Source organism: Stylophora pistillata, chromosome 9 (genome assembly GCF_964205215.1).
Source record: "Stylophora pistillata chromosome 9, jaStyPist1.2, whole genome shotgun sequence".
NCBI lineage: Eukaryota > Metazoa > Cnidaria > Anthozoa > Scleractinia > Pocilloporidae > Stylophora > Stylophora pistillata.
This window is the reverse complement of record NC_142527.1, coordinates 18,834,488-18,850,200: the sequence shown is the minus strand read 5'-3', so window position 1 is coordinate 18,850,200 and position 15,713 is coordinate 18,834,488. Positions and strand designations below refer to the sequence as shown.

The 15,713-nt window shown below is 39.7% G+C and overlaps 3 protein-coding genes and 1 pseudogene across 5 annotated transcripts; 2 read left to right on the top strand and 2 right to left on the bottom strand.

The window, feature by feature from the left end:
- The first annotated feature begins 24 nt into the window (after positions 1–24).
- LOC148723658 (uncharacterized) lies at positions 25–5,658 on the top strand (annotated as a pseudogene). Its single transcript, XR_015991896.1, has 3 exons — positions 25–304; positions 393–655; positions 4,125–5,658. The product of XR_015991896.1 is annotated as an uncharacterized LOC148723658 (transcript).
- Positions 5,659–5,978: 320 nt separating this feature from the next.
- On the top strand, positions 5,979–7,629 carry LOC148723657 (uncharacterized). The gene is made up of 3 exons (XM_088733745.1): positions 5,979–6,166; positions 6,275–6,360; positions 6,671–7,629. The coding sequence occupies exons 1-3, from the start codon at positions 6,029–6,031 to the stop codon at positions 7,371–7,373; spliced, it is 927 nt and encodes a 308-aa protein (XP_088589871.1). The 5' UTR covers positions 5,979–6,028; the 3' UTR covers positions 7,374–7,629.
- LOC111333178 (uncharacterized) lies at positions 7,382–9,258 on the bottom strand. Of its 2 annotated transcripts, none has more exons than XM_022938708.2 (2): positions 8,442–9,258; positions 7,382–8,285 (listed from the first exon to the last, which is right to left on the bottom strand). In XM_022938708.2, exons 1-2 carry the CDS (start codon positions 9,103–9,105, stop codon positions 7,873–7,875), a joined length of 1,077 nt encoding a protein of 358 aa, XP_022794443.1. In that variant the 5' UTR covers positions 9,106–9,258; the 3' UTR covers positions 7,382–7,872. The 2 variants fall into 2 exon arrangements, with proteins under 2 accessions (XP_022794443.1, XP_022794444.1); XM_022938709.2 differs by having other exon boundaries at positions 8,613–9,258.
- Positions 9,259–12,679: 3,421 nt separating this feature from the next.
- LOC148723656 (uncharacterized) lies at positions 12,680–14,343 on the bottom strand. The gene has a single exon (XM_088734476.1). The coding sequence runs from the start codon at positions 13,721–13,723 to the stop codon at positions 12,680–12,682; it is 1,044 nt and encodes a 347-aa protein (XP_088590602.1). The 5' UTR covers positions 13,724–14,343.
- Positions 14,344–15,713: the final 1,370 nt, after the last annotated feature.

Here is a 15,713-nt window from a genome sequence, read left to right as displayed (position 1 = left end):
ACTCAAAAAGGTTTATTAATAGACCTTATTCATAAATGGCCGCCGCGCGGAAACGGCCTGGTTTCGAATGCATGAAAGCGAGGCTTGGTAGGCCAAGGTTCACAGATCAAAACAAAACCACAATGGCTTCTCACAGATCTTCTGATGGAACTGTGCGCGTGATACTCACAGAAGACGATATTCCTGGAGCTTCCTTAGCTGGTAGAAATCCTTCTTCACTGAAAAATGACGAGCTAAAGTTTTGGTTGAGATGTCGTGGCGATTCACTCAAGGGTCTTAAGACGAAAGCACAGCTCGTAAAACGGTGAGAGCTAAGTTCGTGAGTGATATCACATGGAGTTTAGAGTTTACGAAAACGTGCAGTTGAGAATTATTGCTTTATTATATTGCAGAGTCCAAGACTATGTTGAAAATGGAAGGGATAAAATGCTGGTTGACCCTGATGGAGATAAAATTTACACGAAAAGGAAGGCAAGGTTTTCGAGTTTACTACCAAACGATTATGTCTCTCCTGTCACCTCAAGTGTGAAATACCTGAGCGATGGATGGGGAAAGTCGCTTGAAAGGATGCCGTGTTTCACAAGAGCCGAAATGAACCAGCACGTGGCAAATTCTGGAAAGCGAGTTGCAAATGCCGAGCACCACTCAATTCCAACTAATGGCCGTTTTTATACTAGAGGACGCATTATCCGTCCAGACGGATAATGCGTCTCTTGTGGTATGCGTCTAGTGTAAAGACGGGACGAATAACAAGACGAACTACGAAAGACGAACGAGATATTCCGCGCGGCAAAAAAAAAAAGAATGGGCACTAGTGTGCCTTGTTTGGCGGTAAAATTTAAAGATGGCGGCCGCGCTTGAACTTCTCAAATTTTTTTCCCGTAAGAGAAAGGCAGAACAAGAGTTTTTAGGTGACCAATATAGGTTAAAGGAAGAAATGGCAAAGAAACGTTTTCGTAGGGAGATGGAGTTCGAAACTGAAGCTTCACAGCCCGCTGTTATGTCAGCAATCGTGATTACAAAAAGCGACAGAAACGAGCGTGGTCATGATAAGTTGAGGAACGGAAATTGGTGGAGAAACGGATATCAAAACTGGGATGAAGAATCTTTCAAGAAAAGGTTAAGGGTGTCTCGAGACACTTTTGAATTTATTCTAAGCGAAATTAAAGACCTTATCGTGAAGGAGCCCACTCGCATGAAGCCTCACCCTACTCCGCCTGCTACCCAGTTGGCTTTATGTCTATACAGACTAGCACACGGGTGCACGTTTTTGACCGTTGGAGACCTCTTTGGGGTTGCAGAATCAACTGCTCACATCATTTTCCAAGACGTTTGTAAGGCCATTGTGGGATGTTTGTATGACAGATTCGTTTACCTGCCAAGAAATCTACAAGAGTGGAGTCAAGAACTGGAAAATTTTCTGGGAAATTGGGAGTTTCCTTGTGTTGGGGCGTGGGATGGGTTTCATGTTTACGTAAGCACTAAACTTAAGAACTTTTACAGTTACAAGAAGAGGTATTCAGTTACAAACATGGGATTCATTGGTTATAACAAGCGTTTTATGTGGGCTGCAGTGGGCGCCCCAGGATCCACACATGACTGTAGGCTTTTAAGAAGTTGTGGTATTTATTCTGACATCGAATCTGGTCACGTGCTTCCTAACAGGTCTTTGAATCTTGACCCTCATGGGGAGATTCCGTTTACCACTGTGGGTGATTCAGCCTTTCCCAACCATTCCTGGCTTCTAAAACCATACAAAGATGGGACAAGGGTACCTAAGCAAAGGTATTTTAACAGGAGACTTTGCTCTGCAAGGGTAGTTTCTGAACATGCTTATGGAATGTTAAAGGGGCGGTGGAGAATTCTCTACAAAAAGACAGAATGTCATTTAGACAACATTTCCCTCATCATCATGACCTGCATTGCTCTCCATAATCTTTGCATCCACCGAAGTGATCCCTGTAACCCCAGGTGGAGACTTCAGGTCAATGAACTTAATCTGATTCGAAATGGAGATGCCCAAGCTGATGATGGAAATACAACAAGAGAAGCCGTTGCCAATTGGTTGTGGGATATCAGAGAGGAAAGAAATGCAGCCCCTTGATTCTGTATTCAAATTAATAACAAAGGCAAAAACTGAGAAACTGAACTTTACTTGATCCTTAGTAGATTTGATGGAAAACAGGTTTTGTTACATGTAAATAGATTCAAATTTGATATTCAAAATATTTTTCAAACATTTTCCCTTCACAATAGATATAGCAAATAATATTTGTTGATACATTAAGTATGAACCAGAAGTTTTGCTTTCCTTTCATCCATTAGTGTAAAAATTACTGCTATTTCAAGTTATTTTAAGTAATCTGGAAGTAAAATACTCTTTGCTAAAGCAACCAAACAACTAGATAAACTGGTAAAAAGGGGGGAGTAGGACAAAATCATCGGGAGGGGGGTCAGGTTAATTTTTTTATATGAAAGGAGATGGAATATTCTTGAAGGCAGTATAAAATGACATGTATTAAGGCAAAAATAGGAGGACAAACAACAACAACAAAAATGAACATGAAGTTCTTATATCAACTAAACAAAAACAGCACATTTTGGTACCTTTATCACAACTGACAATAAATGGATTACAAGTAAACACAACTGCCTGTAATAACATGTCTGAGGTTTCAATACGCAAGAGGGAAGCTCATGCCCCCTTAAATTCACAGTATTGCTCAATAAAGATAAGTGTGATAGAGGACCCTGTCTATAGAAAAGAAAAGTCCCCCACCAACTCCTCCATAAACATGAGTCCCCCACCCTTAATGGAACTCTTGCTAATACCAACGCATGGATCTTTGATCATTCTGGCTATCCATGTCTAAAATGTGGCTATCTTGGCTATCACTTGCCACTTGATTGGTTGGAGGGGTATGGCTATATGGCATTGGATTGTAATAAGGTACAAGAGGCTGCACAGGTATTGTTTGTTGTTGGAGATGCTGCTGTGCTCCTTGGGGTGGAGGATTTGAATATTTCATGATGATTTGAAGCATCTTTAGCTCATGCTGCCTATTCAATTCCGCTTGCTCTTTCTGAAAAGCAAGAAATTCAGCATGCCTTTCTTTGTCTGCTTCCATCATCTTTTCACAACGCTTTTGCTGTGATTCTCCAAGTGCGTGAAAACTCTTTGCGATCTCATTTATGGCCTGGGACTGACTTCTTACTCGTTTGTTACGACCTAATGGTTTTACGTCCAATGAATTTTTTAAAACTTTCCTTTTAACACCTTCGGTTCCACTCTCACTTGCGGAGGTTAACTCTTCCTCACCATCATCTTCCTGATAACTGCTATGACTTGTTTCTGCCTGCTCTTCGTCACTGTCTGTGTCTGAATTCTCATGAGACAAAACATCTCTTGCTTTGGAAGCAATTTCCAGGTTACCATGGGTGTCCGAAAAAATTGGATTTATGATTTTGTACCACTCAGGCTCTTTTATTGGTGACTTACCACTACCTTTCTTGATGCGATCCGTGTATTTACGCCATTGATCTTTTATCCACTTAAATTTCACTCGAAGCTTTTCAACATCAATTCTCAGATGAGTTAAAGCCTTTTTCGATTTAGACTGACGATGTTCTCTGTCATTTTCTTCTTTAAATTCTTCGGAGGATATGCGCTCCTCAAAGGCTTTCTTTATATCCTCGAAGACAGGTTTGTTTGCAGTCTTCTTCAACGCAAGCGTGTCCAGTTTGTAAGCAAATTTGTTTGTTTCGTCTGCCAGAACAAGGGCGAAGTACTTGAGCTCTGTTTCTGTCCATGGTCGACTTCGCTCTTTTGCACTTGACTCCGCCATGTTGTTTTCTTGGGCGGATAACCACTGGCTTTTTTCCGACACGGTCTCATTTCTTAACGTTATTCGTCCGTTGCCCGTCTTTACACACAAAGACGCATTATGCGTCCAGACAAACTACCTTTCGAAGTGCGTCGTTCAAGACGCACTTCAAATGAAAGTTCGTCTAGACGTATAATGCGTCTTATGCCCGTCTTTACACGAGAGACGCATAACCGGACGAACTACAAATGTTTGCCCAAGTTCGTCCAGACGGATAATGCGTCTCTAGTATAAAAACGGCCAATTTAAAGAAGGCATAAACATTTCTGAAGGACGAATACCTAAAGGAAATTGAGGCGAACAGTGATCAAAGGTATTTTTATTTGAAAGCGAATTGCTATCACAGTTTCAGGAAAAGTGAAGCTCCACATGATCTTCGTTTTGCCATGTGCATTGTCTCAGGTCAAGTCATACATGCCAACTGTTCATGCAAAGCTGGCAAAGTGGGATATTGTAACCACATTCTTGCTTTAATGTTTAAAGCGTGCAAGTTTAGTTTATTTGACAGCAAGAGCACAGAAGATCTGTGCCAGAGGATGATGAACAACCGGATCTCGCCAGCACATCCCAGCTTCAAAGATGGCACAAGAAGGGTCGTGGGGACAAAATATCTGCTCAACCGGTAATGGAAGTTACCATTTCAAAAACACGGTTAGATGATACCAAAAGGAGAGAAGGATTGAAGTGCTTACTGTATGATGCAAGGTCAAACCCTGTGCATGACGTCCAAGCAGAAATTAACCTGAAAAAAGCCCTTCAAAATATAAATCCACAAATGGGTTTAGCAGTTCTGGCAAAAGATGATTCCACTCCCAAAAGTTGTGTTATGACCAAATTTGGTGAAAGCCAAATTGGCTCACTTTGCAGCTACCACTTGACTCTTACTGAAGCAAACTTTGTGGCTACATTTGACATTTCTTCTATTCCAAGAGCTGACATGGATGAAGCAGAGTTAACCTATCCCAGGTTCCTGTTAAACTCAGGCAGTGATTTTGTCAGGCCTGACAACCTCAGTCATTCTGAAGAGACACTTGTTAGTTCCCTTGTTGTTGATGAAAACATGATAAACAAGATTGAAGGAGCCACAAGAGGTCAAACATTGTCAGAACAGTGGAAGAAAGAGCAAAAGTTTAGATTCACTGCTTCAAAGTTTGACGTCATTTCAAAAAGACAAAGGAATCATGATAAGTTTGCAATGGATCTCATCAATCCGAAAGCATTTACCTCAAGGTATGTTGAGCATGGTATAAAATATGAACCGGTTGCTCTCCAGGAATATGAGAAAATCATGCTTGCACGAAAGACACCTGTTAAGGTTCTCAAGAGTGGTTTTGTTGTTTCCCTGAATATGCCTTTTCTTGGGTGCTCACCAGATGGCAGGGTTGTAGATTTTGGATGCTATGATCATTTTGGACTTGCTGAAGTGAAGTGTCCTGAAACAAAATTTCAAGTCACTCCACTAGAAGCCTGTCAAGACCCAAAATTCTTTTGTGCAGCTGTCGATGGACAATGCAAACTGAAAAAGAATCATGCTTACTATACTCAAGTGCAAGGCCAAATGGGTGTGAGTGGGGCAAGATGGTGTGACTTCATTGTCTACACGAAAAAGGGAATTTCGGTGGAAAGAATTCCCTTTGATGCTGCTTACTGGGAAACTCTGAAGCAAAAGCTGGGCACATATTACTTTACCCATTTTATTAAAATTGCAGCAAGTGAGTTTGCAAGATGCTTAACTACCACTTCTACTTCTTTCAGTGCTGTATATACAATGTAAATACAGTGAAACCTGAGTTTTGCGACCACCCCAAATGTCACACAAAAGTGGTCGTTAATGACAGGTGGTCGTTTAAGCAGGTTTGTGAGTGACGTCATCAACTTGAAATTTTTTTCCGGTATCCACGATACATATATATATATATATTTAAATTTGAATATACAGGTACAGTTAACTTAGTCATACAAAACACAACAAATCAATCATTTTTGATAAATGCTTTTTATTGCAAGCATTAGGATTATAATTATACAACGTGTAATCTATCGTAATGGCAGAAAAAAATTTGTAACTTTGGATTGTTTTGCGTGCTTGTCAAATAATAGGGACCTTAAGCACCAGGACGCGAGGTACGGCGACGCGGTACCGGATGTCAATTTTTAGTTCCGGTTATGCGCACGGAAGCCAGTCGTACTTGTCTCATCGCGTCGTCGCGATTCTGGGACGCCAGACAGTGTGGTTTCACGTCGGGGGACAACGTGTTCGGTTTTTTAACTCTTTCAACGAGGTAAGACTAAGTTTTTGCCCACTAACTTATTAAACAATCATTCAACAACATTCCTGGCCAGTTTAAGATGGTAAAGATCTAAATTATTCTTTGATTTCTTCGTTTAAGATGAGTCTAGTGTTCGCACCTTCTGAGCCCTCCACGAGTCGATCTTCAACTGCTTCTTCGAGTCGTCCAAAGACTTCAAAACAATCGTAAGTTCTCTTAGTTATTGAAAATAATGCCAAGTCGTGTGTTATAAGTTTTGAAATCCTACAAATACTCTGTATTTCGTCTGTAAAATTGAGATATATACCTGAGTTCACATCTTACCGCCATGTTGTCAACATTGCTGTGTAAAGTTTGTCACACAGTGATTTCTCTTGAAGAGATTTTAGTAAAATACGGAGTCTGAATTGTTAACGCAGTAAATTTCAGGTTGGCATCTTTGAATTGTTAATATTTGTCTTACTGTAGTCATGCTAAGTTTCTGTAAGCTTAAAAGTTTTATATTTTTCTAAACAGAAATGCTATGCATTGGACTGAGGAGCATGATACCCTATTATGCAGGGAAATCCGCGCTGTTGACCCTTTTGACACAAAGAAAGGCACAGCTCAGCGAGGCGAGAAGTGGAAAGTCATAGCAGACAACGTGATGACCATCGAAAGGCCCAAATTTAAGGTGGAAGCTAGGTCAGTGAGGGACAGGTATCGTTTCCTGGCACAGAAAGTCCAAAGAAAGTTGAATGACGAGGAAAAGGCATCAGGTATCGAGACCGATATGGTTGAATGGGAGACAATTGTGGAAGAATTAATTGAAAAGGAAAGGGAATGTGATAGTGCACATGATGCAGATGCAGAGGTAAAGTGTAAGAAGAAAGAATATGATAGGTTGACAGCAGATGGAATGAGACGCAAGGCTATGGAGAGGATTGGAAAAAGCAAAAAGAGTGGAGAGGACGATGAAAATCCAGAACAAGAAACAAGACCGAAAAAGCGGAGATCAAATGGAAGTGATACCTTAATGTACTTACGGGAAAAAAATGAGTCTATGGAGAAGTTCAGAAAGGAAGAAATGGAAATGAAGAGGAGGGAGGTTGAATTACAAGAAAAAAAGCATGATGATTTTATGAAGATGATGCTAGCACAACAGCAACTACAAGCACAGAAGATGCAAGAATTTCAGACAATGATGTTGTCACTGATGTCAAGAATGGTGCAAAAATGAACAATAAGTCCTGTGTTTATCCAATTTTATTTCAAAAGTGTATTATCATGGTCTTATTGAAAACCAAAATTATCCCTTAGTTATTTATTACATCTCCTGTTCCAGTTTGCACTGATAAAATATTGTTTATTGTTTTGGGCTATATTTTTCCAGGCTATGATTTTTACTTTGTGTCTTAAAATGTTTGTTTAAGTTTCAGGACATTGAAATGTTTAAAGTTTTAAATACCAATCAAATAAATTTATAGCAGAATGACTATGGTTAGATTTTATTCAACTATATCAATTAAGAGTTGATTTTTTTGATGCCGAACTATTTTTTCTTGGTTGATGGAAAGCCATTCTAGTAAAATAGAAACAGAGAAATTAGTCTCTACTACAGGTTAGTCCTACTCGAAACCATTGATTTTCTATTTCAAATAGACTGGTTTGAAAAATCCATTAAATTCAAAGAAAAACTGAGATGGTACAAAACTTATTAATGATCTCATTATAAAGTCTCATGAGAAGTATTCCTGTAGTGTTGGTGGCTCAAGCCCAAAGAATTTTGAGGTTTCATTAAAGTACATACATGTCAAGGCATTGCGTAGAATTGCTGCTACAATGTAAAATTTACCTACAGCACTCAACTGCAATTTCAGGTTCTTTTTAAAGTCCAAAAACTTGAAGTAATTAACAATGTCTGCAAAAAGCCATTCAACAGACTCTCGAACAGAACTCATTGATTCATTGAAGAAATGCATTTGAGGGGTAAGCACTGCATTCCTGAATGGAGCTTGCAAGTGGATCCTCAATGGGTAAGCTGGGTCACCGTACAGGCACATAGGGTCACCAGTAGAAGAAAAGGCATACTGGCTTAGCTGCTGTAGGAGCCCAGAATCTGCAAGCATACCAGAATCATGTTTTCTTCCTTCTGAAAAGTAGAAATAAAAATACAGTATTACTAAAACAATGTGAACCATTAACTAACTTAAAGTGAACTATTATTAAACCAATAAAACTAGAAGCACAAAAAAATATAAAATCAAAGAAAATGTATGAATGAAAGATTTTGAATACTATCACTTACCAACTGGGCCAAATAATTGAGCAATGATTCCATTGGGCAAAGTAACAGATTGGAATTTTATGGCATGCACTCTTTTATGACCATTATAAACTATTCTTTGGTGTTCTCCTGGTCTACAGATAGGTCTCACAGTTCCATCTATAAAACCAAAACAATTATTTAGTGCACCACCTTTATCATGAACTGCAGCAGCATACGCCTCAAGCTTTAAAGGCATAAGTAGATCTTGATTCCATGCTGTGATTCTGTGGTGATGGTTGTCATAGATGTAATCAATCACTTCGTTTGTTAACATACTTATGACAGGAACAGGCCTTGCAAATAGAGGTATCATGTCACTGTATCGACATGGGTAGGCAAGGCGCTTGAGAACCATACAGAGTGCTTCCATTCCATCACAAATCGATCTTTGATGGCAAACTATGCGGTCAGGGATGTTTAATGCTTCTTTAAGCATGAAAAGATCGTTCTTTTCAACTCTGAAGTCTGCTTTGCACGTTGCAGGATCGATGGAGTTCAAATCAAACTTCTCGTAATCTTCGTAGCCAAAAGATGGATTTTTCGAGGTACTTTCTTCGTATAACAGCACAAATTCTTTTTCATCAATAACTCCGCTATCGAACGCTAAAAGTAGCGCTTCTCTCGTTTCTTGAAAAGAGCACATCTAAAGAGGTTTTTTGAAGCTCGCGTCGTGTTTGCTGTGAAAGCTTAAGGACAAAAAGGTAATGCACACGACCGCGTCCTAGTTCCAGGACTCTCTCGGTCATCACGTTCGCGTTGTGGGTCTCGCGTCTTGCTGCTTAAGGTCCCTAATACTTGCTCTATCGCGCTTTCAATGTTTAACAAAGCGTCTACAATTTCAGGCTTCAAGTTATTATGGAAGCCGAATCGTTTTAGTTCACCAACCATTCTAGCTGCTTCCTTGACCGTGATCTCAGGAAATTGGTCTTCTGAATTTTCGCTTCCTTGTTCTTCGTCGTCTTCATCAGCATCCGATTCAAATCCATACTTGGCTTGTTCGATCAAACGCGTTTCCCAATTTGGATCATTTACTCCATGACAACTTGTCAACAAAGCATTATCCTGATTGGCATATTCTTCTAAGGTAATGCCATCTAACAAGGGTAGAATTTCCTCAGCAGTAACGACGTCTTGACTATCGCCTTCGCTCTCGGCAACCTCGTCTACACTAATAAAACAAATGAAAAACAAAAAAAAAATTAGTTACCGTGTTTATTTGACTATAAGCTGAGCGATTCTTACAGAAAACTTTGCCAAAATCTCGAAAATTTGAGCTAGAGAAGGGTTCGCGGCCTATAGTAGATTTCTTCACCTTCCGTGCCGTCTAGAGTGTTAGAGATTCTGCAGGTTGTATAGGAGTGAAAAGATCTTGGAAAAGTGTCTTGACAATGTCGAAAGTAACCAATCAATTGCCCATTCCCACGCGTGGTAAACAAACTTGTCACGTCTTACGGTCGTCAGTCCTTTGCATATTAAATTACCCACGCACGTGAGAGGTAACATCTAAGCCCCTAACGACAACCAATGTGATTTTTTTTCACAAACTGTTAGGTTTACCCGTCGTTAACAATTCAGTCTTGTAATAATAATCTATAGTTTTTACCTCGATGCTTTGATTCCACAGTGTGCAAAGCACTTTTGAATCGCTGTTTCAGGCAACAAGCTCCAAGCATGTTGTAACCTCATGATAGCATCAAATATTGTGACTTTCTTGGCTAAGGAAGAGGCAGACTCCACTTCCTCGAAGGCAAAGGCAATCTTGCGGAGGAGTTTTTTGCGGTATTGTAGCTTAACTGCCTGTATGATGCCAGCATCGCAGGGTTGGAGTTTGGCGGTTGTATTTGGTGGCAAAAACACTAACTTTATGTTGCTTCTTTCCACCTGGGGATGTGCTGCACAGTTGTCAACAATCGAAATTATCTTTCGATTGGAATTTTGCATTTGATTATTGACAATGTCAAGCCATTCGCAAAACAATTGTGAAGTCATCCACGCTTTACTGTTGTGACGGTAGATGATGTTCAGAGCGCCAATATCCTTCCCCTTGAAACACCGGGGCTTTTTAGATTTGCCAATAACTAGTGGCTTGAGTTTATGTCCTTTTGCACTACAAGCGAGCAGCAAGATCAATCGATCTCTACTTTTCTTTCCCCCTGAGCATTGTTCACCGCGAAGAACTAAACTTTTAGTTGGTAACGCTCGAAAAAATACGCCAGTTTCGTCAGCGTTGTAGATGTCTTCCAGCTCGTAACCTTCTAGGATTGTTTCAAGACGTTTTTCCCAATCGTCTACGACAGTTGGGTCAACATCAGCTGCTTCTCCACTCAGCACAGCACAACGAATATTGTGACGGGCCTTGAAGCTTTCTAACCAGCCATTGGATGCCATGAAGCTCTAGCGAAAACATGAGAGCTTTCGATTGAAGTAGTGTTCCAGATACTGGAAGCCCTTTTGCACGCGCAGTACAAAACCATTCCCAGACAAGTCTGTTCAAGTCGTCATACTGTGTTTTTCTTACTTGGCTGTATTTTCGCTTTCCATTCACGCCACTTCCCCACTCTTTTAAAATTTCTTCTTTGTTGCGGATTATTGTTTGGACTTGCGTTTTACCAAATCTTGAGCTTGCCGCAATCTTCCTTGCCGAATCCCCTTGATTTGACAGCTTAATGACTCGAACTCGTTCGTCCAAAGTCATTACTTTGCGTTTCTTCGAAGCAGGAACGATATTCATTGTTAAAATTAAAGGCAACAGTTGCAAAAAATTTCCTTAAGATGTTAAGCAAGTTGTTACTTGACCAGAGTGAGTATACTAAATGCGACTGTTTACGTGTGCACTTTTGTGGAACCATGATCTACTTACGGTAACTGATGCAGCCTTGCCACCATAGAGATCATAATACAATTACATTTTCATCACGTCCGCCATGTATCTCAAGTTTGTAAAAAAAAAAAAATGCTGTTCCACACTTTTCTGGACTTGGAAAATGTTTCCTCTTTGAAACGTGTTTAAAACGCGCGTAAACTGCCATAAAATACGAGCTCATATGCTAACTTTTACAAAAATGGTCCCTAATTACAGGTGAAATTTAATGTTTGGGGCATAAAAATACGGTCGCTGGTCGCGTTAGGCAGGTGGTCGCTCATTGCAGGTACTTTTTAACTGTATATTATCCGTGCCAGAAAAAGTGGTCGTTAATGGCAGGTGGTCGCAAAACATAGGGGTCGCAAAACTCAGGTTTCACTGTAGTTGCTTGAATGAAAAGTTGAATAATTATGTATTGATGTATTTCACATACACCTAACTTTGATACAACTTGCCAATATTCACATTTTGTATCAAAGATCAGCTGACTTGCAAGCTCCAATCAATTATGACAGTGATTACCAGCTAAACTTCTTATAATCTCAATTGTGAAAGTGAGTGATCTTCAAAGGTAGACTCGTGTTTGATAGAATCTCTCAGCTGTAAATATTTATGACAACTACCAGTATATATATTCTTATAAACCTAAGAAGGTGAATTTGTTATAATAATATTTTATTAGAGCTTGATTGGTTGGAAAGAGTTACAGTTCAAATTTCCTCACAAAATATGATCAGAAAAATTTTGCTCAAGTAATGTCCTTAAACTATTGAATAGGAACAAATTTGAAAGAAGAAGTTATGTGGACTTAAGAAATGAAATGTATATGTTGTAGTTCAATTTTATACTTGGTTCAAATTTTATTTTCCTTTGTTCTCAGTCATGTTTATGTATGATAATGAGTTGGAAACAAAGGAAAATAAAATTTGAACCAAGGATAAAACTGAACTACAACATATACAAGTGTTGAAAGGCATTAAAATACATGTTGTGTTTACACCAATCTCTTGCATAGGAAAAACAGCACAAATTTTATTTTTATTAACAACGAGGGGTATTTATTAAGTTTATGTTAATAGGTCAAGCACTGATGAGGGGATCATGCATATTGCACAACATTGCACACACACACCACATTTGATTTACTACCCCAAAATAGGTGAATGGAATAACCCCATCAAATATGCGAAAATTCTTCACCTTGTTAATGGCCCTCTCAACATGGATTCGCAAGCTAGCAATTTCTTGTGTTGCAATCACATCTTCGGCTGACATCTGCTCAGACATTCCCAAGAAACGGGGGATGTTTAAGGAGACTCCTAGGGGAAGAATATCATCAATGGTGAAGCCTTTGTCAGCCATCACAGTGTCTCCTTTCGAAAAGATGGATTCGCAAGCTAGCAATTTCTTGTGTTGCAATCACATCTTCGGCTGACATCTGCTCAGACATTCCCAAGAAAGGGGGGATGTTTAAGGAGACTCCTAGGGGAAGAATATCATCAATGGTGAAGCCTTTGTCAGCCATCACAGTGTCTCCTTTCAAAAAGGGAAGATTCAAAAAGCCACTCCGCTCTACAATTTCCCTGTCAGATATGCTTCCAGTATACAGCTGCCCAATAAATGTGAAACCCCCTTTAGGTGAAATCCCCACTAATGCCTTTAAAGTGGTATGGTTCTTATATGAACTAAAGAGCTCACTATTTAAAAGGAGGCTACTAGGCATTTCACAGCGCACCTCTGTGCAGTCAATGATTACCCTTGTGGTAGGATACTTTGCCTTGAAATCATCAGGCATTGTCTCATTAACTAGTTCTCTGGATGGCCAGATATTAATATGGCCAAGTTTTAAATACAAAAAGTTTATCCAGGAGATGAAGATGCGACTAACGGTTGGCTGAGAAATATTAAATAATTGGGCTAAATGCAACTCAGCAAAACCTTGCCTCAACCTACACAAAGTGAGAAGGAACTCGTCCACTGGTTTTAAGATCCGTGGTCTTCCTTTTTTCACAGACTTGGGGGTGCTATCAAAACCTTTTCCAGACAGCCAATAGTTAATGTTCTCACCCTGCTCACCAGGATCCAAAAATTCGTACAGGACCATCATTGTTTGGTAGTTTGGAAAGCCGGTGTAAAATGCTACTAGTGAGTCATTTGAGGCAATGTTTTTAAAGGAAAACAACCGCTCCTCACATTTCTCGTATTTCCGCTCAAGATCCACAACTTTTTCTTTAAGTTTTGAAACCACTTTCTCCAGTTCTTCATTATTCGTTAGTGCTGCGGCAACTTTGTACTTAAGCTCAGCTATGCATGAATCTTTTTCTGATTTCTTGACAAAATCAGTGCTGCACTCACGCTCCTGTGTTGTGTTTTCCATTTCCACTGTTAAGTCCGCCATATTTGTTGATGTAGCATGCTCACTGATAATTTCGCTGCATTCGGTGGAAGAATCCACAGCCTCCCTAACTTTAAGCGTTTTTTTTTGTCACTGTTGTAGCCGTACAGCGTGGTGTCGGTGGTGCTCGTTTACGAGGCGAACTTCGCTTCCACACGAATTGACTCGGCACAGCTCCTGGTGTGGGGCTAACTTTTCCACTAAGACTTCTCTGCAAATCTTCTTTCCTGAAATGCCTGGAACAAACTCTAGTTGCCCCATTTAAGGAAAAATTCACTCCGATATCTCTTCTTATAGCATGAAGCCATCGCTTTTTTAGGTTTTCCTCCTCTGGAAAACGGAAAAAAGAAATTTTTTCACCCGTCTCCTTGTCCCGCTTGTCCTTCTTCGTACAGAGCGGGACACAGCAATTTGTCGGCATCTCTAAGGCTCTTCACGCGGAAATCTTTCTTTAACTCAGGGATATCCCGTTTAGTGACTAAGAAATATTTTTCCTGCCAATATCCTCAAAACCTTTAGACTACTTCAACAATATTATTTGAGAAATTATACGGTCACAAATGTGCTCTCCAAGAATTTTCTGGCCTACCAAGCCTCGCTTTCATGCATTCGAAACCAGTCCGTTCCCGTGCGGCGGCCATTTATGAATAAGGTCTATTGCTTTCTCTATTTCTGTCATAATATTTTCAGTGCACATTCCTGAAATAATTCTGTAATGAATAGTGTAATTTTCAAAGGAAGAAAGCTTTCATAGCAATGCATAGCTTTCATGTCACTTCTGCACGAAGATTTGTAAAAACAAGCAAGGCTTAAGTAGACACATAGCTGCTAAGCACAAAGACCAGGACCAAGCTATGAAGACGAAAAAGAAGGAGGAGACAGCATTAGAATATGACGTGTTTGCCCAGCTCGTGGAAGACAAGACACAATATCCTACTAGGTGAAGTTTTCCACAAGTCCTTGAAAGAGAACATAAAAGATTATTGTCTTGAACAGTCCAAAACCTATATGATTCCTTTATTTCCAAATTTTGAAGCTTTCTATGCCAAGTCTTATGGGGAAATTGTGCTCAACTCTTCAAAATCCTTTAAAGGACGTCCCCAGAGAGCAGCATCACTCTTCGCCACCAAGCTAGCAGACACTCTTTTGGGCCATGCCAAAGAAAGATTGAAAAATAATTCTGCTAAAGATGTTGTCACAACTGTTTCCTTGTCTGAGAATGAACTAGCTGCCCTGCAATAGATACGAGGATGTCTTGCAAAGCTTACATAAAAAACATAGATCTTCAAAACACAAACCAACAAATGAAAGTCAGTAAGCTATTTAAAAAAGAAGGTTGGTGGTGACTTTCATCTTATCAAAAAGGATGATAACCTATCACCGCACATCAAAATATTGTTCAGTCATGTTCATTAATTCATCGACAACCTCTGCTTGAAATTCCTTTTTTGGTTTAATGGCATTACGATAATCTCTAAGGCGGTGTGGGCTTGGGAGTACAAGCAGTTTGGTGCTGTGTAGTTCTTCATAACATGAAGGCCATTTAGCAGCTATTGACAGACAAAATCGTATTATCATTGGATTATAGCGCACACCTGTAGCCTTGCTACCAAACAGTTTCTGCTGCTGTTGCCAGAAAAGATTCATAAACAGAGTCACTTTGGATCCAGGTTTAGTCATAATATCTGCTAAATCATTGCTGAGTTCATGATCAATTTCTACATTGTTCTTTTGCAATTCATTGTGCATTGCATTAAGTTCACGTTCTAGTTCTGCGCATCTTAATCCCTGCCCCTGTAACGTCAATTTAATCCTAGGTGGATCTGTTTTGGAGACAGGTGCTTTCACCTGAGCTGGTGTTGAAAAACTTCGGGTCTTGGCTTGATTGGGAATCTTAACAGATTAAGAGAATTGATTACAATCATCTCACAAGTATCACCATCATGACATTGTAATAAGCAGCCCTTAATTCTTCATTAACATTTGTTAGGGA

What these genes read in the sequence shown, in the direction of transcription:
- LOC148723657 (XM_088733745.1), top strand. Translation starts at nt 6,029, where the DNA reads ATGTCAATTTTTAGTTCCGGTTATGCGCACGGAAGCCAGTCGTACTTG. An exon ending in TTTTTAACTCTTTCAACGAG is followed by an intron (nt 6,167 to 6,274) that starts GTAAGACTAAGT and finishes TCTTCGTTTAAG; the next exon opens with ATGAGTCTAGTGTTCGCACC. An exon ending in CCAAAGACTTCAAAACAATC is followed by an intron (nt 6,361 to 6,670) that starts GTAAGTTCTCTT and finishes TTTTCTAAACAG; the next exon opens with AAATGCTATGCATTGGACTG.
- LOC111333178 (XM_022938708.2), bottom strand. Translation starts at nt 9,105, where the DNA reads ATGTGCTCTTTTCAAGAAACGAGAGAAGCGCTACTTTTAGCGTTCGAT. An exon ending in TCAATTATTTGGCCCAGTTG is followed by an intron (nt 8,286 to 8,441) that starts GTAAGTGATAGT and finishes TCTACTTTTCAG; the next exon opens with AAGGAAGAAAACATGATTCT.
- LOC148723656 (XM_088734476.1), bottom strand. Translation starts at nt 13,723, where the DNA reads ATGGCGGACTTAACAGTGGAAATGGAAAACACAACACAGGAGCGTGAG.